The sequence below is a fragment of the Glycine soja genome, chromosome 2, assembly GCF_004193775.1.
Source record: "Glycine soja cultivar W05 chromosome 2, ASM419377v2, whole genome shotgun sequence".
NCBI lineage: Eukaryota > Viridiplantae > Streptophyta > Magnoliopsida > Fabales > Fabaceae > Glycine > Glycine soja.
The window spans coordinates 6,918,194-6,943,529 of record NC_041003.1 but is presented as its reverse complement, the minus strand read 5'-3'; the positions used below and the strand labels follow the sequence as shown (position 1 = coordinate 6,943,529).

The 25,336-nt window shown below is 31.5% G+C and overlaps 3 protein-coding genes across 5 annotated transcripts; 2 read left to right on the top strand and 1 right to left on the bottom strand.

Annotated features, from left to right (window-relative positions):
• Positions 1 to 3,825: 3,825 nt before the first annotated feature.
• LOC114384224 lies at positions 3,826 to 5,923 on the top strand. The gene has a single exon (XM_028343886.1). The coding sequence runs from the start codon at positions 4,288 to 4,290 to the stop codon at positions 5,422 to 5,424; it is 1,137 nt and encodes a 378-aa protein (XP_028199687.1). The 5' UTR covers positions 3,826 to 4,287; the 3' UTR covers positions 5,425 to 5,923.
• A 2,958-nt stretch (positions 5,924 to 8,881) lies between these two features.
• Positions 8,882 to 18,371, bottom strand: LOC114384204 (centromere-associated protein E-like). Of its 3 annotated transcripts, none has more exons than XM_028343860.1 (6): positions 18,117 to 18,371; positions 11,063 to 17,606; positions 10,854 to 10,980; positions 10,532 to 10,625; positions 9,465 to 9,636; positions 8,882 to 9,371 (listed from the first exon to the last, which is right to left on the bottom strand). In XM_028343860.1, exons 1-3 carry the CDS (start codon positions 18,256 to 18,258, stop codon positions 10,971 to 10,973), a joined length of 6,696 nt encoding a protein of 2,231 aa, XP_028199661.1. In that variant the 5' UTR covers positions 18,259 to 18,371; the 3' UTR covers positions 8,882 to 9,371; positions 9,465 to 9,636; positions 10,532 to 10,625; positions 10,854 to 10,970. The 3 variants fall into 3 exon arrangements, with proteins under 3 accessions (XP_028199661.1, XP_028199677.1, XP_028199670.1); XM_028343876.1 differs by having other exon boundaries at positions 9,465 to 9,576; XM_028343869.1 differs by having other exon boundaries at positions 10,532 to 10,616.
• A 2,285-nt stretch (positions 18,372 to 20,656) lies between these two features.
• Positions 20,657 to 22,585, top strand: LOC114384196 (very-long-chain enoyl-CoA reductase-like). The gene is made up of 2 exons (XM_028343853.1): positions 20,657 to 21,014; positions 21,873 to 22,585. Exons 1-2 carry the CDS (start codon positions 20,685 to 20,687, stop codon positions 22,341 to 22,343), a joined length of 801 nt encoding a protein of 266 aa, XP_028199654.1. The 5' UTR covers positions 20,657 to 20,684; the 3' UTR covers positions 22,344 to 22,585.
• Positions 22,586 to 25,336: the final 2,751 nt, after the last annotated feature.

Genomic DNA, 25,336 nt, shown 5'->3' with positions numbered 1-25,336 from the left:
ATTTTGATTAATTTTAAATTTTTTAACTAATTAAAAAACTTGTTTTGATAAATAAATTTTTTAAAGTAGATTCTAATATTTTTAAAATATTAGTTTCTAACTCCTAAATTTTCATATTTTATTTTATTTATCTTTAAATATTCAATTTTCTTATTACTTATTTTAAATATGTCATTTAAGACCAAAGAAATTTAGTTTAATTAATTGAACAAGGTTGATAAATGTTATAAATTTTATAGTATATGTTCAATTCGTATGAATAAAAAAAATATTATTTATATTTTATTTATTTTAATAACTAATTTTATGAAATATAACCTTAAAATATTTTAAATAACACTAAAAAATATCAAAATCTTACCCTAAAAAATCCAAATATTATTTACTAATCGTATTGAAAAGTGTATAAATCCACACAAAAACTGGTGGACTAGTGCAGTAAGAGACGTATTAAGCCAAACATTTGTTTGTGTCTCTTGTCTTTATAGTAAGAAAATAGTTTGCAACATAAAATGCATTGATTGTATATCAAATAAGACAAGTGTGAAGGACAATAACTTAGTCATCAAGGAATAAGAACATCACACGTCATCGTCATTCCGCTTCGTATTCTTTTTCTAGAACTAGTCGTCCTTGACACGCGCCAACTCCTCCACGTGGTGAGCCATGCACCCAAGTTCCCCAACTTCTCAACACAAATGCCCCATATTGCCACCATCACGTGAGACACTCTTCACATTTCATCACTATGCTCATCCACAACACAACTCTAGTTTAGTTTATGAGGAGTGTGCACACACTATCTTAATAATGGAATCTCACCTATCATCTTTGCTTGGTGACTTTCTCTATTTTTTCTTTCATCTTTATAATATTACTATACCATTATTTAACATGTTCTTTTGTTTTTTTATATTCAAATGAAAGAATTAAGTGTTTTAAATATCAATGTTCTAATAACATGTATATAAGATTTATCTAATAGTTAGAAAATGATGAATGGAGAAAGAAAGGTGAAAAATTAGAGTTCAAATGCTCTCAACTCAAAAAATATTCTAAAAATGTTTTATGTCATTGAGTGAAATCAAGAGCTTCAATCTCATGTTAAAAAAGAGAATTCATTAAAAATAGTCAATTAAAATTTTCAATAAAAATTGTTCAATATCAAAATCAATAAATATTTCATACTAGTATATATGATGAAAAAAATATTCGTATTATAGGAATATATTTATTATTTTTTTAATTTAATTTAATTTTTTATGATAAAGATATGATGTAATTTGTTATCTAAGTGTTTTGGGAATATTTATTATTTATCTAATTTAATATTTTTTTGATAAATATATGATGTAATTTGTTATCTTATATAAGGATATGAATATGCAACATTTTTTAACTTTGTTTTACATAAAAAAATCTTATACTTATTTGCATAAATATTTTTTAAAAGTAAATATAATACTATATCTACCTCTTTTTTTATATATATTTTTCTTTCAACTTTATTTTCTTTATCTCCTTTTTACTTATTGAGTAATATAAATTAAACGAGAACCTCCACACTGAAACGTAAAAATATTAATATATAGGTTATCGTGCTTAAATTTATCTTCAACAAAACTAATAAATATTTTACATCCATACCATAATGTTCATGTAACGAAATTGAAAATATCATATCATTGGAAAGAAAATAATGGTATGCATCGAAAAAAAAGATAGAAAATAACACTGGATTATTGACCAAGAAACATTATGGCGTTACCTAATGATGGTGTGTGTGGGTCATATCCCTTTTTTTTCATTAAATAAATGAATGCGATTTTTGAACCACGCATTTATGAAGTAAAGAATTAATCTTATCGGAACTTTTCTTTTTTAAATATGAATCAATTTATACCAAGATTTTTGTTACGAAATCACCTACGTAATAAAAAAATTGTTTCGTAACTTTTTTAATTCTATTTTCCTTTTCTTTTTAAAGCATATATAATTGGAGTTTAAAATCTTTTTACATTCTTTAATTCAGTTTAATTAATTAAATTGTAAGACTTAAATTATTATGAGTATACTCATTTAAATTTTTACAATGCAAATCTCCTATTTAATTATCTTTCTTCTCGTCCACTTTCCCAATATAAGGCATCTAATAAGTTTCCCTCCAAAATACCATAAAAAAGTAAAAATAATTTTCAAATCTCAAGATCTTGAAGCAAATCAATTTACATTAACATAAGAAATTTAAATTAATAATATATTATTTATACAATAAAATCATTTACGTTTTTAAAAGTACTGATTTTTAGTGACTATTTAGTTTAAATTTAATATAAATAATTTTCTATTTAGTTTAATAGAATAATAATAGATGTCTATAACACATTGATTAAGAAATTCTTACAAAAGAAATATTATAAACACATTTCCATTAATTTATTTGAATATGTTATAAAAAAAAGTAACCATTAAAAGAGAAAAAGTGTATTTAGATTTAGATAGTTATATTAATGAACATATAATTTATTTGACGGCTTTACAAGTTTATTTAATTAAAACAAGATTATTAAATAAATGAGTTTGTCTCATTAAATTTTTTTGGCTATACTTATCTCGTTAAATATTTTACCTTTTTCAAACACTACATAAAACAACGTTTAAACTTATAATTTTTTTGGTTATATCCTTAGTATTTTTTTATAAAATTTCTTATTTAATCCTTTTTAATATTACATTATTTATTTAAATTATTACACTGCTTCTTTTAATCATAAAAGTATTTAATTTCTATAAATACAAATTTTATATCATTTTACATTTATTAATTAACTCATCAAGTAATAAACAAACGTAATAACTTTTAACTATTTTTTTTCATTTTTAATTATTTTTTTTATCAAACCATAAACATGTAAAGACAGACAATCTTATATAATATCAAGATTTTCATATTATTTTTACCAGCAGGTTCTTATTTTAATTATGTATTTTAAGCAACGGTATTTTTGAAGGATCACTACTAAAGTGCATGCAAATTAGTCCAATAGTTGGTGCTTAGGCCACTTTTACTTTACTCTCACTGGTTCTCAATATTTTTCTCTCTCATTTTCTTACAGATACGCAGTGTTTCTTCTGCAAGAAATGGGATCTCCTCGTGTTACTAACTTCTTCTTTTTATATATATATATATATATATATATATATATATATATATATATAATAATCGATGTAAATGGGATGATACCCGTGTTAATCTTACTCTAATAATACTGATACAAGCAACCAAATCTTGTGAAAAAGTGGATCCATTGTACAAAAAGTACTTTAAGATAATGTTAAATAATAGATGAGAGTTGTCCTTCGCTTATATATTCTAATGTGAGATTATTTTTAATCGATGTGAAACTTGAATTATTTCCAATAATTAATTATGTTTGATAAAATAAGAAAAAGAAATAAGTTACGTTAATAAATATATATGCTCTTGATCTTAAGAAAGTGATAAAAAGTTTAGGTGTTAAAAGTTAGCACACTTTGGAGGATGTTGAATTGAACCAATCAATCATCCCGAGTATAGTTTTTTTTTTTTTGTACTAACTCTTGCCACCGTGTTCCAAACGTGTGAAGGTGCGTCTCGAAGCTTACCTTAATTTTCACTAACCACCAAGGATCAAAGTTAAGCGATTTTTCACTTCCCCCTATGGAAATAACTTTTAACACATATTTTATTTTAAGCTTTTTCCGTTTTTTTTTATTCATTTTCCAACAACCCTACAACGCGGTCCAAATTCCAGTTATCCCCAATATATATACCCTCTCTTCAGAGTTCTATTCCTCACAATCCCCATTTCCTCTCTTCTTCCCTTCACTCCCTCTTGAGTCTTGTCTCATTCCTCTCTCAAGTTTCTAACTTTTTCCCACATTCTCAATCAACTCTCCAATTCCCAAGTGGGTCCCAACCCAATTCGGATTTCGTTTCTGGATTTCCCCAATTCGAAGCTCTGCACTTCCCCTTTTGAAGTGGATTTTTCGTTCCTGGGAAGTTCAATTCCAAATTCTTGGAATGGGTCTCTAACACAAGCTTCCAATTTGGAGAGAAAGTCCCAAACTTTTGGGTTCAATTTTTCAGTTTTCGCAACTGGGTCTGTGATCGTGATTTTGGCCTCAACTTCTAAGGTTTTGGGAGTTACCACAACTTCAATTGTGGTTGCATCCGCTGTAATATCAAAGGATCGTGACGAAACCACAACTGCAACAACCGCAATTTAAAACCTTTGTGTGAGAATAATGCGTACTACAGCAGAATTTCAAGGTTCTGTTCTGAATCTTCGTGGGGTTCAGGTTCACTCCATGGAGGGTTCAAGCATGGAGCAAGAGCTTGATTTGTTTCAGAAGCATGTGACAGAGCGATTCCTGGAGCTATCTTTGGCTGAAAGTGGTGAATTGCTCTCTCTTTCATGGGTTAGGAAGCTGCTAGATTCGTTCCTGTGTTGCCAAGAGGAGTTCAGGGTGATTCTCCACAACCACAGGGCTCAGGTGATGAAGCACCCTCCCTTGGATCGCATGGTGGGCGAGTTTTTCGAGCGTAATGTGAAGGCGCTTGATGTGTGCAACGCAATCCGTGATGGGGTTGAACAGATTAGGCAGTGGCAGAAGCTGTTGGAGATTGTTCTCTGCGCTTTGGATCAAAAGAGGAGCATTGGTGAGGGCCAATTTCGCCGCGCCAAGAAGGCGCTGGTCGATTTGGCCATTGGGATGCTTGATGACAAGGACACCAGCTCCAGTGGCTCTATAGCACATAGGAACAGGTCATTTGGTAGAAACAATGCTTCAAAGGATCATCACCACAATAATTCCTTTGGTCATTTTAGGTCACTTTCTTGGAGTGTGTCAAGGAATTGGTCTGCTGCTAGGCAGCTTCAAGCACTTGGGAACAACTTGTCCCCACCTAAGGCTAATGATATCGTTGCCACTAATGGCCTTGCATTGCCTATTTATACAATGAGTTGTGTTCTGGTGTTTGTGATGTGGGCCCTTGTGGCTGCGATTCCCTGCCAGGACCGTGGGCTGGGGCTCCATTTCTCGTTGCCAAGGCAGCTCCCATGGGCGGCTCCGGTGGTGGCGCTGCACGACCGGATCTTGGAGGAGTCCAAGAAGAGGGAGAGAAAGAACACCTGTGGCTTGCTGAAGGAGATTCACCAGATTGAGAAGTGTGCTAGGGTGATCAATGATTTGGCTGATTCTGTGCAGTTTCCTTTGAGTGAGGAGAAGGCAGAAGAGGTCAGACAGAGAGTGCAAGATGTTTCAAAGGTTTGTGAAGCCTTGAAAGATGGATTGGACCCTCTTGAACGCCAAGTGAGGGAGGTGTTCCATAGAATTGTGCGCGGCAGAACCGAGGGGCTTGACTCTCATGGTAGAGGGTAAAAAATAAAAATAAAAAACTATTGTTTGTTTGTTGATGCTTAACATTTGCCATTTGAGATCGTAGCCTGATTTTGCTTTCTTAGATAAGTTCGATTTGAGAATGACCTAAAGTTGACTAGGAGGATAACCAGGGAGTGGTAAGAGGATATGGTGATTTAAGTTGAGGATCATGATAATAGTATGGTATATAAAGGGGAGGATTCTTGTATGTATGAAGTATGAAGCACAAAATAATGTATAGAGTTTAGGATAATTTGAAGTGGACCTTTGTGGTCTGTGTTTTCTTTTTCTCTTTTTTGTGTTGTGATGTGGCTTATTGTATAATCAGTTTTCTCAGTGTTTTGCTGCATTGCTACATCCTCATTGTAGTTGATTCTGATCGCGAGTATGTGTAATGATACATTTTCCTTAAGTAGATCCTGTACTTGCAAACTTGTGGTTGCTGCGATTGCAGCCTTTGCCTTCAGATAGCAATCATTGTAACAAGGCCTTTTCTTTCTTTTTTTTTTTAAATGTTTAGTTGTTTACATAAATTGTAAGCAAATTCTATTATTGTAATTATAATAACCCAAAAGTGAAAGCTGTAACTCTATGCAAAAGAAGTTTGGCTTTGTTTAAGCAATCTATTGAACCTATTGTAAATGAAAAATGAGGTGGGTTGAGTTTGTTCCCTCAAATTGAATGTACTTGACTTGAGCTTTTATGTTGTTATGACATGTCTATCTATCCACTTCTGTTTAGAAGATTCAAATTTGTTGCAGTCAGCGATTTCACGTACTTATATTGTTAGCAAAACAGAAATGTTAGGTGAAGATCAGATGATTCAAATTTCGAATGTGTTTTAGCCAATAAGAACTGTTTCAAGTCTAAGTTACTAAGATACAATATGAATTGTCCTATTTTCATCTAACAATTCTGATTCACTGATTGTGAGAATGTGTGAAATGCCAATCCATATATTTTTAGATCTTCAATTTCAATAACCCAAAAAAGAGCAACCAAGCATACAAAATGCTGGTAAACATCAAATTTGAAGAGAAACAAAGAGCTTATATAGAGGAGAATAGTATGAAGAGGTAGATGACATTTGAGTTCACGAAGAGGTAAAGGTGAGTGTTTGGGGGTTTGTTGAGGTAGTAATGTTTGGAATGATAAAATGTTTCAAATATTTGGTCTTAAAGAAAAATAGAACAAACTGGTGTTGTGACTAGATGCTGTCCCGATTATAAATGTTCTAATATGAGCCGTGTTGTTACGATTATTAATAATAATCATTCTGTAATTGGTACGCGATGGAGATAGACACTATTATAAATGTAATATATTACAACTGCATCAGATGATGTTATCTGTAATTTGGTGCAAATGTATTTGGTCATAGTAGAGTGTTCTAAAGGGCTTGTTTAATTTTCACCCAGGTTAATCAAGATATCGCTGATGAAGTATTAGCAACACAATTTGAGTTGAGAAAATAGGTTCAAATAAGGATTCTGGTGCTGCATTTTGGACTACAAGTTTTAGTATAAATGCTTCATCAAACTCAATTACTAAACAAAATAAAAGTCCCTGAAGCCAATTTACTAATAATATACTAATAAATAATTAAAGTATTTATTTGTCTTATTTGGATCTTTGTTCCCTGGTTATGATGATGATTCGCTATTTTATAATTATTAGATGTGACTGCAACTGCGCAGGGTTGTGCTAGAGATGAATGTGTCACGAGACTGAGTTCGATGAATCTGTTATGAGATTGAGTTTCCAGTCAAAGCTAATAAAAGTGCTTTGACATTGACTTGGTCAAACATCATCTACAATTGAATTTCTTTGCTATCTAAGATGACATTATTATTTGTTGGATCTGGTCAAGGTGTGACTTATTCATCACAAGTCAATAATATATTTTGTTGCGCTATTGGAATTTGTCCTTTCAGGTAGCTAACGTAAAATCACAATTGTTGTTCTGCCAAATGTTGTGGCCTTTACTCTCCACAATTTTTTCCCACTACTTATGTCCTAAAAGTGATTGAATAAAGAGGTTAACAACTCAACTTTTACGAATAAAAATATATTTTATAAGAGTAAATAGACGATTAGATTACTAAGAAGATGATTTAGGAAGAAAGGAAAAAAAAAGAATTGATTAAAAAAGTAAAAAAGGAAAGGAGAAAATGTAAAAAAGTAAAAGTGGGATTGATTTTCTTTGCGAGATGACTCATGACATTTGTTCTTGGATTTGATCAACGTATGACTTCTTCATCAAGTCAATACTCAATAGTCAATAGTATCTTCTTTTGTAGTGCCATTGGAATTCGTGTTTTCAGGTAAACATCACACTTCTTCTGCCACAGATTGTGGTGGTCTCTAAAATTTTCAGCAGTAATTAATGTCGTAAAACTGATAAAATATAATGTTCAATAAATCACTCCGCGATTTTACTCTATAATGAGTGTATTTTTTTTCCTTTTTCAAATAACTTTTAAAAAATTATTGAAAATGTCATTAATTTTAATATTAAATGAAAATGTAAATTATTTTATAATGTCGGTATATTTTATTAATTAAATTTTGACATGTTATATGACATATCGATTAATTTTAAAAATACTCACGTAGCTCCATCCCTCCATCAGACCGTGTCACATGTCAATCCCACACCATTTTTATGGTATCTCAGCTTTTATTTAAAAACATTAATAATTCTTAATCTTGTACATGACTTATATTTTTAAGATTAAATTAATCATTTGATTTTTATAGTTTCATTATTTATATTTTTATAGTTTTTATAATTTGAAAGTGATTTTTTTAGTCCTTATAATTTATTTTTAATTTTTTTTAGTCTTTATAATTTAAAAGTGATATTTTTAACACTTATAATTTATATTTTAATTTTTTTTAGTCCCTATAATTTGAAAGTGATTTTTTCAGTCTTTATAATTTATATTTTAATTATATTTTAATCTTTACTGAAAAAATATATAAAAATAATTAGTTACAAATTTGTTATAAATTATCAATTATTTTTTTATTATGAATTATCTTGTGATAAATTAGTTATGAATTACTTGCTAATATTTTTATAATTAATTATAATTGACAATATTACTCATATTTTAATACTAAGGACTAACATTGAATTAAAATATAAAATATAGAGACTAAAAATACCATTTTTAAACTATAAAAATTAAAAGAGAATTAAAATAGAAATTATAAGCACTAAAAAAATCACTTTTAAACTGAGACTAAAAAAGAATTAAAATATAAATTATAAAAACTAAAAGAGAATTAAAATATAAGCAATAGAGACTAATATAATTAGTTTCAAACTATAAGAACTAAAAAGATATTAATAATAAAATTATGAGGAGGAATGAATAATTAAACATTTTTAATAACTCACTTTTTTCATTATTGCATTGAAAGCCTATATTAAATTATGAACAAGTTAATATAAGTATAAACGGTGCTTATTCATCTGAATTGCTAATAGTGACATGACATCTATTACAGGTAGTGTGATTAGTTGGTTATGACCATGTTCTGGTTCTAGTACAATCTTAAGATATAATAGGCATAGCAAACCAATCCTCACAAGTAAAAGTTCCACTTCATAAACACTGATACATTTGACCATCTACTTCCGATGTAGTAGCTAACTAGCTAAGGTACTTTACTTTCATTTCATTAGGACCATCCCTTTGCATTTGCATGCCGATAGCAATGAAGCTCCAAATTCAACAAAAGCCAAGTATCCTGTTTCCAATACAGCTTCTGTTTATGATTAACTAATCCTCCCCAATATTGTTGCATTTGATGAATTTGTATTCCATAAGGCTATTGCTATACCATGTTATTCCTGAGAGGACTTAATGGAGATATACGATTGATTGGGTGCTTATGAAAAAAGGAAAAGAAAAAGAAAATTATGGGTTGGATTCTTCCTGCTAATAAAAATTAACAAATTAATCATTAACATTTGTTCATAAAAAAAAATAAAAATTACTGAGAGGACTTGTCCACACCTGCCACCGTACCTTTCTATAAAGAAGTGCTTGAGAAATTTGACATTTGTTTTGCTGAAGCAGGGGCACGATATTCTTCCCTAGGTCATCATGCTTCCATTTCCAACTTCAAGGATGTCGGAATCTAATTATGTCCAAAGAACAATGGCATGTATCTCTATCAGGGGGTCTAGTATTGAATTTGCTGCAATTGCAATGTTTTGAAGTTCAATTATGGCATACATAACAATGAATGACCTCTCATTCCTTCTAATTAACACGAAACAAGATGTAGAATGAAGTCAATGAACAATATGGAACAATAAATTTCCAGCAGTACAGTTTCTTTCAAAAAGAAAAAGAAAAATTTAAAGAGTAATAAAAATATTGATGGCAGTAATAGAAATTTGATGTTAACAGAAAACTGATTTAACCTAATTTTACAAAATAATTCAAGTAATTTATTCACATATGATACATCACAAATGAAAGTCTGGTTGAGCATAGAAGCAGCATATAGACCAAATGCTATTCCGGCCAGTAATTCATCACCACTGCTTGTTTTCTGAACACGCACATAAACAGATTAATAGCCTATGAAAATATATATATTAATCCAGATGCATCATCAGACATTTCATATTTCATTTCACTAAACAAGTAATAAAAGATTCAAAAGATGAAAAAATCATCAAGTGCATTGTTCTTTACACCACTATAGTACCATTATCTTTACCACCTACAGGACAAATGCAGTAAGGATAAGACCATAAATCTAACCATATATTTACAACACATAAAATAAGCATACATGCTTCAAAGCAATATGTTGCTTTAAGCTGTGAAAACACCAGGTTGCCCAAATGAGTGATGACTCAACATTTATGTTTGCATAGACACAAAGCCTAATGCTGAAGCACATGTATATAGGGATAGGCTCTATAAAGCTCTATCAGATCATACAAAACGAAAGAATATAAATATTATTATCAAAAGTAAATTTTGATGCACTAGAAATGATTTTTAAAAGGATAAAAAATATCCCCAAAACAGACAAGACACTAGTAAGCACAAATAAATTTGTGGAACAAAATAGTTACCAGGTACAAGCCTCCATTTGGGCACGAAAAGCTCCTTCATCAAAAGTGAACACATCCTCCTCACTCTCACACGGAAGCAAAATTCCTGGTAAAACTCCATTGCCAGGATTTTTAAAATGATCAGTGCTATGAATTAATATGTTGCCAACATAAAAATAGTTATCAATTACAGGAATGAAGAAAAAAAAATTTAAAAAATTAATTGGCAATATATGAACCACTATTAATTGCGTAAGGTTGACGATTAATCATGCCAATATATTTTTCTTTTTCATAGCCTGAAACATGAGAAGATCCAAGTCATGCAGACCATTGTGCTTACCAAAAGAACAAAGATGTTGCTATGTATAGAATGAACAACCCACTTCATGCACTTTTCCATTCAATTTCCTTGAGTTCAAAAGCGATCAATAATGTGAATTTCTGCTCACTTTGAGTATCACTTACCACTGCAAGCAAAACAGACACACTGCATAAGATTTTCTTCATAGCAAAAAAGGAAAAACAAGATTAACGAACACATTTTTTTACCCTTTTCTGGCTCTTCTATGTCGAATAAAGAGAAATATTCCAGAAGCAAGAAGGCCTGATCCGGCTATGATAATCGAAACAAACAGTTTCTTTGATCCTTTTTGGTCGTTCTTCTTCCCTTCAGTGGCTTCCTCCTCACATTCTTTTTGCTCCTCTAACAGTTGAGAGTGTTCTTGATCGAATTCATCTACTTGCTCATAAACCTTTTCTTCAATTTCATGTGTTTCATGGCTTTCTTCTTGATCTTTGTTTATGCATTGTTGATCTTCAGGGGACTCTGGCTGAAGTGTTTCTCTTTGTTCAACTTCTTCGTCTGTTTCACTTTTGGTTGATTCTTGACCATCTATTTCAGGGTCCCTGTTGGAAACTTGAGATTCTTCGTCACTACTAGCATCTATCTTATCCTTGCCTTCAACTTCAAATGGTTGAGTGGAAGATGAACTTGAAAATTTTGAGGGTTTAGCCGCTTCATCTGCAACTACTTCTGATGTTGTAGTACCCTCTGAAGAATGAATAGATTTTTTTCCTTCTTGCATATTCACTAAACTTTTAGCCTTTGAGTCATCCTCTTTTATACCATTCTTTTCTAATTCACGCGACTCTTTGCTCCACATTTCTATAGATGGAGATGGCAGTTGATTTACTTGTGGCTCGTCAATCTCACCTTTTGCTTTTGAATGTGTACCCGAAATTTGTGCAAGTTCTTTTTCTTCTTTTTTAAAAGTGAATGCTTCTAGTGCATGAGTGAATCTTTTCCCCTCCTTTTCTTGTTGTACTCCCTCTATCTTTGGAATTTCGTAGTCCTTGCTTGGCAATGATAATTCATGAGGTTCTTTTCTTTGGATTGCCATAGGCATAGGTGACACATCTTCCTTCTTTGACTTTTCAACTCCTTGCTCTGGAGTTATTGTTGGAGGTTTCACCTCCTTTTTAGGTGTGACTTCTTTTGAGTCTCTTTGATGTTCTCCGTTGTGACTTTCATGCATTTTTTCTACAGCTTGTTTGAATTCAATAACCTTTTCAAACTCTGAAGTTATTTCTCCTGTTTTAGGCCTCCTATCTTCTGCACTTTGAATTGTTTTTCCCATCTCTCTTTTGAATGGTAGTTTGGAAGCCTCTTTAGTTTCTTCTCTCTTTGCAACCTTTGGCCTTTCCGTTTTTATCTCAAGAACTACTTCTGCTTTGTGTTCCCCTTTTAACATCCCTTCTTCTACAACTTTTGTTTGATATCCTTTCTTATCCACCTTTTCAACATCAACTTTTATATTTTCTTCATATATCCTTGGCTTTTCATCTTTAACATTTTGAGCTATTGTGTATTTCTCTTTTTCAGGAGTTGCTTTCAAGTCTTTTTTTGTTTCCATCCTTTTAGCTACTGGGCCAAGATGTGCTACATATTCTTTTTTGATCATCTCCTTTCCTATAGTGTCTACTTTTCCAACTCCTTTGACGACATCTCTTTGCACATGTTGATCACTGACATCAATTTTATCCTTATGCCCTTCAATTTCCTCTTGTATTGTCTCCCTGAATTTTTGTCCTTTGGCAAACTCATCTTTTCTTGTGATTGGTTCTCCTTTCTTTATTTGTTTTTCTAGAGGAATTTCTGGCTTCAAAGTTTTTTCTCTTGTTGTGTTTGCTTCATATCTTCCTCTACTTGTCCCTTCTTGCAAACCTTGTTGATCTTTTCCCTTAGTTATATCTTTCCTCAAACCTTCTTTTGCTTCAGCTTGTATCATTTCATATTTCTCTCCTTGTACTTTCTTCACAAATTGTTCAATTCTAGAACCCTTTTCTTTGATAATTATTTTCTTTTCCTCACTTGTTTGCTTGACTAACTCTTCTTTGGCAACTTTTGCTTCATCTATCTTTTTTCCTTTTAGTCCCTTTCTTTTATCAGCTAGTGAATCCACCGTTATCACAGGAAACTCTTCTTTTGCAGCCGTGCTTGCTTCAAATATTCCTTTACTAATTGTTTCTTGTAAACAATGTTGATCTTTTTCCATTGTTTGGATCTTAGAACCTTCTCTTTCTGTCTGAGTAGACTCCCCTGTTGTGTCTTTTCTCATACCCCCTTTTTCTTCAACTTGTATTTTCTCATATTTGTCTTCATTTACTTTCTCCACTGACTCCTCAATTTTTGCACTGTCTTCTTTGACATCTTTTGTTTCCCCCATCTTTGGAAACTTTGGTCTTTTGCTTCCATCAAATACCCCAACATCAACATCATCTGTCTCGCTTATTTGGTCACTAGACTTGAGTTTTGGCTTTCCGATTTCTTTCTGATTTATGTCCTCAATTTCATCCTCATCAAAAGCGTCATTTGGTTCAACATGCATCTTTATAGATCCTTCTCCTTTCAATTTCACAATAACATATTCATTTTTTTCTTTTTTATTTTGGGAAATTGCTTTAATCACCTGCTTGGGAAGCTTTGCCTGGAAAGTCCCCAACACTTCAAATACTACTTTGACCATATTGTTTGGTACATATGGTCCATCTCTAGACATTCTTTCAATGTTGGACTCCTCAGTTTCCTTCTGTATGATCTCAGTTGCCATGTTTTTCTCAGTAACCTTGCTTGTTGTGTTGGACTTTTCTCCTTTCACTTTTTCCATTGAACTTTTGGTTTCAACCATTTCTTCTTTGATCATCTCCTTTTGTTCTTCCATATTTGCAACCTTGAGTCCTCTACTTCCATCTGGCCTCCCAATTAGCTTGGGCAACTCTTCAGTTGGTACTTCAAATTTTCCTTTACCAGTTTTCTCCAGTACATTTTGTTGATCACTATCCTTAATTCCATTCTTAATCTTTTCAATTTCCTCTTGCATTGTTTCTTTTGCTATGTCTTTCTTTGCTTCCATATGCGTCCTTTTGAGTTCTTCACCTTCGCTCTTATTCACAAAATAATCAATTTCTTTTCCTTTTCTTTTGACCATTGCTTCACTATCATATTCAACTTCTTGCATTGTCTTTTTTGTGAAGTCTTTTTTTGCTTCCGTATGAATCCTTTTAGGTTCTTTACCTTCACCCTGACCCACAAAATATTCAGTCTCTTTGCCTTTTCTTTTAATGGTTGCTTCTTTGATATCTTCACTTTCTTGCATTATCTCTGTTGTTATGTCCTTTGCCTCCATATGCATCCTGTTGGGTTCTTCACCTTCACCCTCATTAAAAAAATAGTCAATCTCTTCTTCACATTTTCTTTTGCCCATTGCTTCTTTAACATATTCACTTTCTTGCATTGTATTTGTTGTTAAGTCCTTCTTTGCTTTCATATGCATCCTTTTGGGTTCTTCTCCTTCACCCTTAATAACAAAATATTCAGTCTCTTTGCCTTTTTCTTTGAACATTGCTTCTTTGACATCTTTATTTTCTTGCATTGTCTCTTTTGCTAAGTGCTCCTTTGCTTCCATATGCATTCTTTTGGGTTCTTTACCTTCACTTTTATCTACAAAATTCTTAATCTCTTTGTCTTTTCTTTTGACCATTACTTCTGTGACATCTTTAGCTTCTTTCATTGCTTCTATGGTAAGGTCATTCTTTGCTTCCACATCCATCATCCTTTTGGGTTCTTCACCTTTTCCCTTATTCACAGAATACTCAATATCTTTGTCTTTCCTTTTGGCAATTTCTTCTTTGACATCTTCACTTTCTTGCATTGTCTCTTTTTTTAAGTTCTTTGTTTCCATAAGAATCCTTTTGGGTTCTTCACCTTCACCCTTATCAACAAAATTATCAAACTCTTTATCTTTTCTTTTGACTGTTAATTCTTTGACATCACCTTTTTTCATAATCTCTTTTGCTAAGTCCTTATTTGCTTCGATATACATCCTTTTGGGTTCTTCACCTTCACCTTTATCAGCAAAATTATCAATCTCTTTATCTTTTCTTTTGACCATTATATCTTTGGCAAGTTCACTTTTATGCACTGTCTCTTTTTTTAAGTCCTTCTTTACTTCCATATGCATCCTTCTGGGTTCTTCACCTTCACCATTTTCTGCAAAATTTTCATTCTCTTTGTCATTCCTTTTGACCATTTCTTCTTTGACATCTTCACTATCTTGCACTGTCTCTGTTATTAAATCCTTCTTTGCTCTCATATGCATCCTTCTGGGTTCTTCACCTTCATTCTCATCCAAAAAATAGTCAATCTCTTTGCCTTCTCTTTTGAACATTGTTTCTTTGACGTCTTCACTTTCTTGCATTGCCTCTTTTGTTAAGTCTTGTTTAGCTTCTATCTTCATGCTGATGAGTTCTTCACCATTACCCTTATCCACAAAATGTTGAATCTCTTTGCCTTTTCTTTTGTCAATTGCTTCATTGACTTCTTCACTTTCTTGCATCCTTCCTTGTGTTAAGTCCTTTGCTTTCATATGCATCCTTTTGGGTTTTTCACCTTCACCCTCATCTGCAAAATTTTGAATCTCTTTGTCTTTTCTTTTGACCATTACTTCTTTGACATCTTTAGTTTCTTGCATTGTATCTGTTGTGAAGTCTTTGTTTGCTTCCATATGCATCCTTCTAGGGTTTTTATCTTCATCCACATCCAAGAAATAATCAATCTCTTTCCCTTCTCTTTTGACCATTTCCTCTTTGAGATCTTCACCTTCTTGTGTTGTCTCTTTTGTTAAGTCTTTCTTTGCTTCGATATGCATTCTTTCGCGTTCATCATCTCCACTGTTATCCACAACATATTTAATCTCTTTTCCTTCTCTTTTGACCATTGCTTCTTTGACATCTTTTGTCAAGTCTTTTTTGGCTTCCATGTGCATCTTTCTAGGTCCTTCACCTTCATTCTTATACACAAAAGAATCAATCTCTTTCAATTTTCTTTTGATCATCGCTTCTTTGACATTTTCAGTGTCTTGCATTTTTGAAGCACTCAACCCTTTGTTTTCCTCATTAGTAGCTTCTGGTAACTGCTTAGGAAACACTTCCCTTATTGTCATTGAATCAAATTCTTCCTTACCAGCCTTTTCCCCATCATGTTCTTGATCTCCATCCTTAGTTTCGATCTTAGGCTTTTTTATATCTTTTTTCATGCTATCTCCAAATATGCATTTTTGACTATCCTTACTGGCTTCAACAGACATCCTTCCAGTTTCCCTTCCTTCCATATTTTCTTCTATGCTTTTAGTTTTCTCCTTTTGTTGAATCCTAGACTTCTTGAATTCTTGGCTTGTACCACAAATGTTGCTAGGAATATGATCATCTATATTTTGATCAAGTTTTGGTGCCTTCATTAGTTCCATACTACTTTCTTTAACACTTTCTTTTAGTCTATCCTCAGTTTCAGGCTTAGGTTCTTCTCCAAATTGTTTTTGTTTTGACTCTTCCAGTGTCTCTCCCTCGGTAGACACATTGACCTCAACACGCATATCTCCAGACTCCTCTCTCTCAATCTTCCCAGCAGTCCTTTTAGCTTCCCCCATTTGTTCAATATCAAACTCTTTAGATACTTCTTGGCTGGTATCTCCAATGTTTTGTGCGACATGTGCACCAATATTTTGCTCTATTTCTGATGTCTTCATTCCTTTGTATCCTGCTTTCCCTATCTTTTCTTTCACACTTTCTCCATCTCCATCCTTAATTCCCGACTTGGATTCTTCTATTTGTTTCTGGATCACCTCTCCAATTTTGTTTCCATTGGCATCATCAAGCATCTTTTCAGATACCACTTTTTCCTCCTCTACAAAACCTCCATTGTCCTCCATTTCTTGAACCTCCAACTCTTTATCATGACTTGTATCTTCAATATTATGTGGCATACCTTCACCTACACTGTTCTCCTTTTCTGATGTTTTCACCGCTTCATAAGCTGTCTTTCCAACCTCTCCTCCCATGCCTTTTACCCCCTCATCCTCAATCCTCAACTTAGATTCTTCTATTTCCTTTTGGCTTGTGTCGCCTATTTTCTGTGAGGTGTCTCCAACAACATTTTGCTCTAGTTCTGATGCCTTCATTCCTTCATATCCTTCCATTCCACCTTTCTCTCCAGAACTTTCTCCATTTCCTTCTTCAGTTCCCAACTTAGACTCTTCTACTTCTTTCTGTATTTTCTCCTTAATTATTTCCCTATTGGCATCATCAAGCATCTTGTCAGATACTCCTCCTTCGTTCTTCTCCATGAAACTTTCACCGTCCTCCATTACATCAACTTTAGAGTTAGACTCTTTAGATCCTTTTTGGCTTGTCTCTCCAACACTACCAAGAATTTGATCAGCTTCACTTTTCTCTAGTTCTGATCTCCCTTTTTCTGATTCTTCCTTGATCTCTTCAATCCTAACCCCACAAATTCCTTTAACCAATTTTGGCATGAAAATATTCAATGTCCATTCCTCCTCATCATACTTTGCTTTGATCCCGTCCAATTTCACCCCATCAGGAATTTTGAAAACCTTGTTGAACCCTACAACATCAACCTCTTTCCTATGCATTAACCATCCCATCATCAAAATATTCTGAACAGGCTTCTCTCCACTAATTGATATCTTACTACCATCTTCACTAATCTTGATGTTAATTTTATTCCTCTTATAACCTGTGTTTGCATAGATACTTACCATAATGTATTACATAAAGGATAAAAGATAAAAGAAAGCAAGAAAAAGACAGACAAATACATCAGTTATATACTAGACCATTGGTATCCTCTCAATTCTGCTGAGTCAAATAAAACTAATATGGACTGCAAAACTCTTTTTGTGTTGCTCCTACTTTTCAAGTTTGAGTCCTAATTATGCTATGCAACTACATTAAATACTCATAGAGAGAGCTTTGTGGTCTCTACCTAAAGAATAAATCAATTATGTAAAAATGTGACAAGAAGACTCTTAGGGATGGAATTTTTCATATTATTCAATCATATCAAATACAAAGGGGTCTGAATAAATACAACAGTGATGCACCCAAAAGACAAAAACTGTTACAAACTCAGAAATCTATACGTTATGCAGAAAAGCATGTCTACTATGGACAACTATTGGCAGCAGCACATAAGATAAAAGAAATAAGAAATTAATTTAAGTGGTATTCGGTAATGAAAACTGACCTTTAAGATGAGCAGAGAGGATGAACATAGTGCTTGTTTCTCTAGATTGAAAGATAGGTCCTGCCTTTGCTAATCGATACTCAGAGATGGAAGCAATGTCATCTCTAGTTTTAGTGATTTTGAGCCCCAATTCCAGGTCCATCTATTTTGCTGCTATAATATTTTCTTAACAGAACAAGGATTAAAAAAATGTGGTGCAAGATGTTAAAATAAAAAAAAAATTGTTGAATTTTTAAATGAGTAACAAAACAGAAATATGATGTTTGAGGCTTCTATCATTGTCTCATCATAATTGTTTAGTTTCAACAAATGAGAAAAGTATTATTCTTTTCTTTCACTTGTAGCTCTTGTGGGTTCCAAATATGAGGATGCTTATACGGTTTGTGTTGTTCTTTCTTTGGCGGGAAGCTAGTACTTCCTTTCCTTTTAAAGATATCAAAACCTTATAATGTACTAGTTTTGAAAGCTCTCTTGATTAAAGTCAAACCTTTGTTGAATAAAGTGAAAGCCTATCAGATGAGCTTCATGATTATTTTCTTACAACAGATGCACCAAAGTTTGGTGGGTGGGAGCCACTTGAAATGAAATTCCACTACTAGGATTCACTTACTATTGTTAATGATTTTTTTTGTGTTGGTCTATTACAGTCAGGCTTAACTCAAGTCATGCCATAGATTGGAAGAATCATATTTGTAATTCACATAAAACTCAATCAGATTTCAAGGAATAAATTACTTATCAATTGGAAAAAAGAAGCTAGGCAACTTCTACTCAAATAGAGGAATGGAAGAAATAAAAATTAATGACAAACTTTAATAAGTGGAAGCCATTTTTCATGGAAATAATCCATATAAAGCTTTTTAATTTATTGGTTAAGAAATGTAACTTATACTTTGAATTATTACATTTAATAATTGTATAATATTTGTTCTAACAACATGCTTAAGGTTTATATATAGAAAACATATTTCTCACAACTTGGGTTGATAGGAAGATTCCTAGGACTTTCTGAATGAGGGCACCATAACAAGGACCAATGCACCCTCTCACCATGACTCTAAAACTAAAGTATCCAACATATCAGAGCTTATTTCTACTTCTCAAGCCAGCACATGGTATCAAGAATCATGTAATTAAGGATATAAATAGAAACTATAACTGGCTGACGTATGAGAAAAAAAATGTAATATATGTTAAAAGTAGCAAATAAATTTGTATACTAAACTCCAACAAAATGTAATTAATAAAAATGAAGGTTGGTTAAACTTTCTTCTACTAATAGAATTTTTTGTTGAATATGTATATATAATAGTGTGAAACTAATATCTGTTAGAACAAAAATCAATTGTTCGGAATTTTCGGAATACAAATCCATAATATTAATGCTAACCTCGTCGGCAAGTACTCAACAAAAGAAAAAGGGTACATAAGCAGCAGGTCGCGATAACTACAAGGCCATTTAGACAATTGTCTTAAGACCTTTCCCAAATTATTTAAGGCTTAAAATTTTTACCTTTTTTAAAAAAATATATTAATTATTAATTTGAATTATTATGATATATTATATATGAGAAAAAATGTTATATACTAGTGTAAAATTTTTAAACCATCATCAAATCACAATACATTATATATGATAAATTTATTAATTTTTAAAATAATTATTTTAAAATAATTCAGATAGTTATATATGATTGAAATTATTTATTTGAAACTATTTATTGGAGAGCATATCTTAATAGTAATTCTAGATTTTCCTTAACTTTACAATTTAAATATATATAATTTTAAATGAATATATTATATAAATAAACTGTGTTAAACAAATACCTGGTTGATCAAAGTACGAACTAACTTGAATTTTTCAACTCTTGATTTAAACGTTGTATATACAAAAGGATTTAGATTTTTTAGTCCTTAAATTTTTTAAAATTTATATTTGCAGTACTTGAACTCTTTTTTTCATTAATTTTTAGTCTTTTAATTTTTTTATCCTTATTTTTAGTCTCTTGCAAGAATTATAATCAGGGATGAAAAAAATAATTAACAAACTAGACGAAATTTAGCGTGGACCTCCTAAGCTGCGGCATGGTACCTAAGTTTTTAACAGTCCTTGTATATAATAAAAAAAAAAACGCATTATACGAGATCTAGATTTCGTATTAATAATTTACTCTTAAATGTAATTAAAAAAAATTCTAGTAAAAATAATTAATTAAGTTGTTTAGGAGAATTTAGTCATAATAAAATTAATAAATACTTATCATGTACTAATATCATATCATGAGCCATGGCAATCTGTTTCAAGTTTAAATAAATAACTTCATCAGATTTGATGACAAAAAATAAAAGGATAAGAGGTTTTCAACTCATTCTCTTCCATTTTTTTTTTTATCAACACAGTATAGTATTTCTTTCTGATTTGTTTCATTATTTTAATTAATGATGTATCACATTTATTATATTCTTTTTGTCTGTACTGATCGAGAAACAGCTATACGTGGACCCCACTGGAACAATTTATCTTCACCAAAACCAGTGGATAGCAATTAGCATACAACTCCAACGATGGTGATTATGTCTGCCTTGTTCAGCTTCATATTCCCACCACCATCTTCTCTGGTGGTTTCGGGGATGTCAGTGATAAGCCTTGTGTCACTGGCTAATGCTGGCTTCTCAGAGATTAGAGGGAAGCATTTGAACTATTCAAAGTTTTGGAATGCTAATCCCTCTGCAGAAAAGCAGGTCAAGTTGTCTAGCAAAGCTGGCATGCTTTTGCTGTACACTCCTGCTTTTCTTGCTGGCCTTGCATCCTTCTGGATCTTTCCTCATCAAGGCCTCAGATCCACCCTCCTTCAGTCTGCAGTTACCCTGCATTTCTTCAAGAGGGTCTTTGAGGTATGTAACTTCTATAATAGATAAAAAGATCAAAATACTTAATTGATTGGGTTATGGGTTATGATGGGATGAATAATAGGAGACTTTTTTGGCATCAAATTGTTCTCTCTCTTTTCTTTTCTTTTCTTTTTTTTTTGTAATAATTTTTCACTTTAGGTTTCCATTCATTTTGAAAAGTGAAAACCCATCTTGATGTTTCGTTAGGATGATGAATTATAGAATTTAGCAAGGTTTTAAATTTTGGTCCGCTGCTACCTTTTGGGGTATGAACGATTGCAATAGTAGTTGCATCAGTGCATTTGTTTGTAATTTTTCACAACGTGGAAGATTGTAACAAACTTTAATGGCAATTTAAAACCTTGGAATTTAGTAACCTGTAACAGGGTTTTAACATGTACTTGATATGTTGCGGAAAAAGAGTTCAAAAGCCTTGATGCCGTGATTAAAATCATGGTTGCGGAAAAAGAGTACTATTCTAATTTGATTTCTCATTTATTTTTAGAATCAGTCTTACTGCTTTTGCTAAGGAAGTTTTAGAAATTAGTACCCCTATCAAATACTTGATAACAAAGAATTGCAGCTGCATTTTGATTGGAAATGATTGATTCTTGGTGTGACATGATTGACAAATAAATGTGTCTCTTAAGCATGTAGTTTGGGATTTTGATCTCCAAGCTAATGTGTATAGAAAAACATTTGTTGAACAAGATCAACTTCGTCAATGCATTCAGTAACTTGAGAGATTAGTCCCTAACTCCTGGTAGAGGGAATTTTACTAAGCAACCCATAGTGTTCTGTTGTTGTTCTTTTATTGGATTCCACCTCAATTAAGAATGTTGTTTTTTCTTTAATGTGTAGGTTGTGTTTATTCACAAATATAGTGGTGCCATGCTTCTTGATTCTGCAATCCCCATCACTCTGAGTTATTTCCTATCAACTGCAACTATGATCTATGCTCAACACTTAACACAAGGGCTTCCAGAACCACCAATCGATCTGTTGTATCCTGGCATTGTTTTGTTTGTGGTGGGCATCATTGGCAACTTCTACCACCACTACCTTCTATCCAACTTAAGGGGAAAGGGTGAAAAGGAGTACAAGATTCCAAAGGGTGGCATGTTTGAGCTTGTCATATGTCCCCACTACCTGTTTGAGATTATTGAGTTTTATGGGTTCTCCTTCATTTCGCAGACGCTATATGCATTCTCTTTCACCGTAGGCACTACTTTATACTTGCTAGGTAGGAGTTATTCAACTAGGAAATGGTATCTTTCTAAGTTTGAAGATTTCCCTGAGCATGTTAAGGCTATCATCCCATTTGTCTTCTAGAAATGTTGGAAGGAATAACTAATTTTACTTTCATTTCTCAGACGCTATATGCATTATCTTTCACTGTAGGCGCTACTTTGTACTTGCTATGTAGGAGTGATTCGACTAGGAAATGGTATCTTTCTAGGTTTGAAGATTTCCCTAAGGATGTAAAGGCTATCATCCCATTTGTCTTCTAAATGTTAGAATGGAACAACTAATTCTTCTTGAGTTATACATGTGCTAGATTGTGTTTTTTGGAATTGCAATTCACCAACATCAAAATTTGGGTGATTTAATCAATTATTGCAACTGTTGGCCTAGATTCTTGCCAATTAAATACCTAAAATATGCATTAACCCCTAATTTGCCACGTTGAATTAGTGACATTCTCCTATATATACCCCCCCATATTGAGAAAAGACAGAAGACAACAAACAATAGATCAGACAATGTTGAGCTTTGTAGTCCTTTTTTTAGGAGTTAAAAAGACATATATGCCTCTGACGTGAGATTAACTTTTTTTAAAAAAAATACGTTCTTAAGAGGTCCCTCTAACACTTGTTATTTCCAGAATGTGAACTTTATTCCTATCTAATAGTGTGATTCATAACTGCAATAAAAACAATACTATCACCTTCCTTTGGCACTTTGGCCAAAAGCAGCTAAAAGCAAACATGATGCACATTATAAAGCACTGAAATAGGACTCAGTTAAAATCAAGCCCGGACAATATACTTTTTTAAATAGTTTAGTCATGTTTTCATTGTATGATCCTTAGGCTCCACTCTTGCTTTCAGAATCTACATACTATTAAATTGTTGCCCAAAGTAACAATTATCAAATCGAAAGGCAATGGCTACTTCTTCAATCTGTGTAGAAACTGCTGCGAGATTTTGCCATACCAGCAGAATTAAACTCATGTCTACATGCAGAATTAAAACTCGTGCTTGCCTCTTCTCACTTTATGTAGCTAACATTCAACCGTAGCAAAGCATATGCATCTCTTAGTTCACCAAGAAATAAGATAAATTTGTTGTTTGTGATATGAATATTAGCTAAATGGTTTAATAAATAATATTTTTTGTTGAAATTTAGCAATCTCTGGGCATGAAAAGCATATTATAAATTTCACTTAAATTATTAAGAGAGATAAGCCAATCTGATGTTTAGCAGGCTTAAATCACTGAGGTCATATTGTCAGAGAAACTGGAATTCCATATCACATAAATCTCAAAACAACCAGCTATCATGCCATCCTAAGTCAATTCTCATCAACAAAATGAAGCAGACATTTATAATTTATCTGAAAGATAATTAATTATTAATTATAAGCGTGAAAATCAACATAATTTTAATGTATTTAATTTAATTAATGTGCATGTGTGAAAATAAACATAATTTTAATGCATTTAATTTAATTAATGTACATTGTGTGAAAATAAACATAATTTTAATGCATTTAATTTAATTAATGTACATGTGTGAAAATAAACATAATTTTAATGTATCTAAATATTTAATTTTTATTTATATAACCTGTTTTTAAGAAAATAAACAAAAATAAAATTAAAAAAATAAATACATGTCCGATAAATCACTAAATAAAAATCACATTAATTTTTTTTAGAATTTAAAATAAAGTTCATGAATAAATAAATAATTAATTAAAATGCAAAGAAGGAAGAAAAACAAAAGGAAACGAAAATGAAAAAAATAAATAAATGAAGAATACAAATACATGACCTAACAAAAAAAGACGTCTTCCTTTTTTCTCACTAGATTTTTAAATATTTTTAGAAGTTTTTCAATTTTAACATCATAAACTAGTAAAAAGTGTATGAAAAGATGAAAATGCATCCATGAAACATGATGAAATTGTGTAATTTCCTAACAAATACGTCACTGAAAGATAAAAATATAAAATTTAATCAACGTGTAAACATTACAACAAATGTATCGGGTCATTAGCTTTCTTTTTTCTCATTGGATTTTTTAATATTTTTAGAAGTTTCTCAATTTTAACATCTTTAACTAGGAGATGATTTTTTTTACAAATTAAAAATGTCATTACAATTACAATTTTACCTAAAAATTATTCATGGATCTGATTTAATTATAATGTTTCACAAAAAGTATTTTTTTTTTTACTTTAACATTTCATTAAGCATGAGAGTATAAAAAATTATTTACAAGTTTATTTCTTTTAAATTCAATTGAATTTACGAATTTTTATCATTAATTTAACGTTAATAAAGAAAATAAAAAAAATAATTATTTATTATATTTTTTATTTAATTTTGTTTACTTTCACCTATTTAATCTTAATTCTATGATCTGAATTTCAGTTAACAACCTAATCGGAATTTTAAATGGAGATCGACTTTTATTTGTTATTTGATATGAGTTTAGTTAAAAAAATATTAAATTACTAATTCGATCATTTTGTTGTAATTATTATAAATTTTTTTAATTATAATAATTAATCACAATCTACTATTAACGTTCAGGTATATTTATCGCACTTTTTACACTTTCAAGAATTAAATTTTATATTTTCATCGGTCAGGTACACATTTGTGAGCAAAGTGGAAAGAAGAAGAAAAATAAAAAAAATATTATATGACAAATATACTTCTATGTTATCATTTAGAGCGATCTAGCGATCACACTGTGACAAATTCATCCTTCTATATAAGATAGTTTGTCCTCTTATGCTGCCAGATTTTGAGAAAGAAATAGGAGAAAAAATGACAATCAAGAATCATTATCAAGTTATGATTTAAGATAGTTTGTTTTATATATATATATATATATATATATATATATATATATATATATATATATATATATATATATATATATATATATAAATAAAAGCTTTTACCTTTTTTTATAGAATATAAGCTCTTACCTAAAAAAATTATAAATCTATTTTGTACATGTATGATAGTTAAAACTGAATCTAACAGAAATATGATAAAAAAAATCTAACACAAATAATGATTCTTAAT

What these genes read in the sequence shown, in the direction of transcription:
- LOC114384224 (XM_028343886.1), top strand. Translation starts at nt 4,288, where the DNA reads ATGCGTACTACAGCAGAATTTCAAGGTTCTGTTCTGAATCTTCGTGGG.
- LOC114384204 (XM_028343860.1), bottom strand. Translation starts at nt 18,258, where the DNA reads ATGGACCTGGAATTGGGGCTCAAAATCACTAAAACTAGAGATGACATT. An exon ending in CCTCTCTGCTCATCTTAAAG is followed by an intron (nt 17,607 to 18,116) that starts GTCAGTTTTCAT and finishes ATGCAAACACAG; the next exon opens with GTTATAAGAGGAATAAAATT.
- LOC114384196 (XM_028343853.1), top strand. Translation starts at nt 20,685, where the DNA reads ATGGTGATTATGTCTGCCTTGTTCAGCTTCATATTCCCACCACCATCT. An exon ending in TCTTCAAGAGGGTCTTTGAG is followed by an intron (nt 21,015 to 21,872) that starts GTATGTAACTTC and finishes TTTAATGTGTAG; the next exon opens with GTTGTGTTTATTCACAAATA.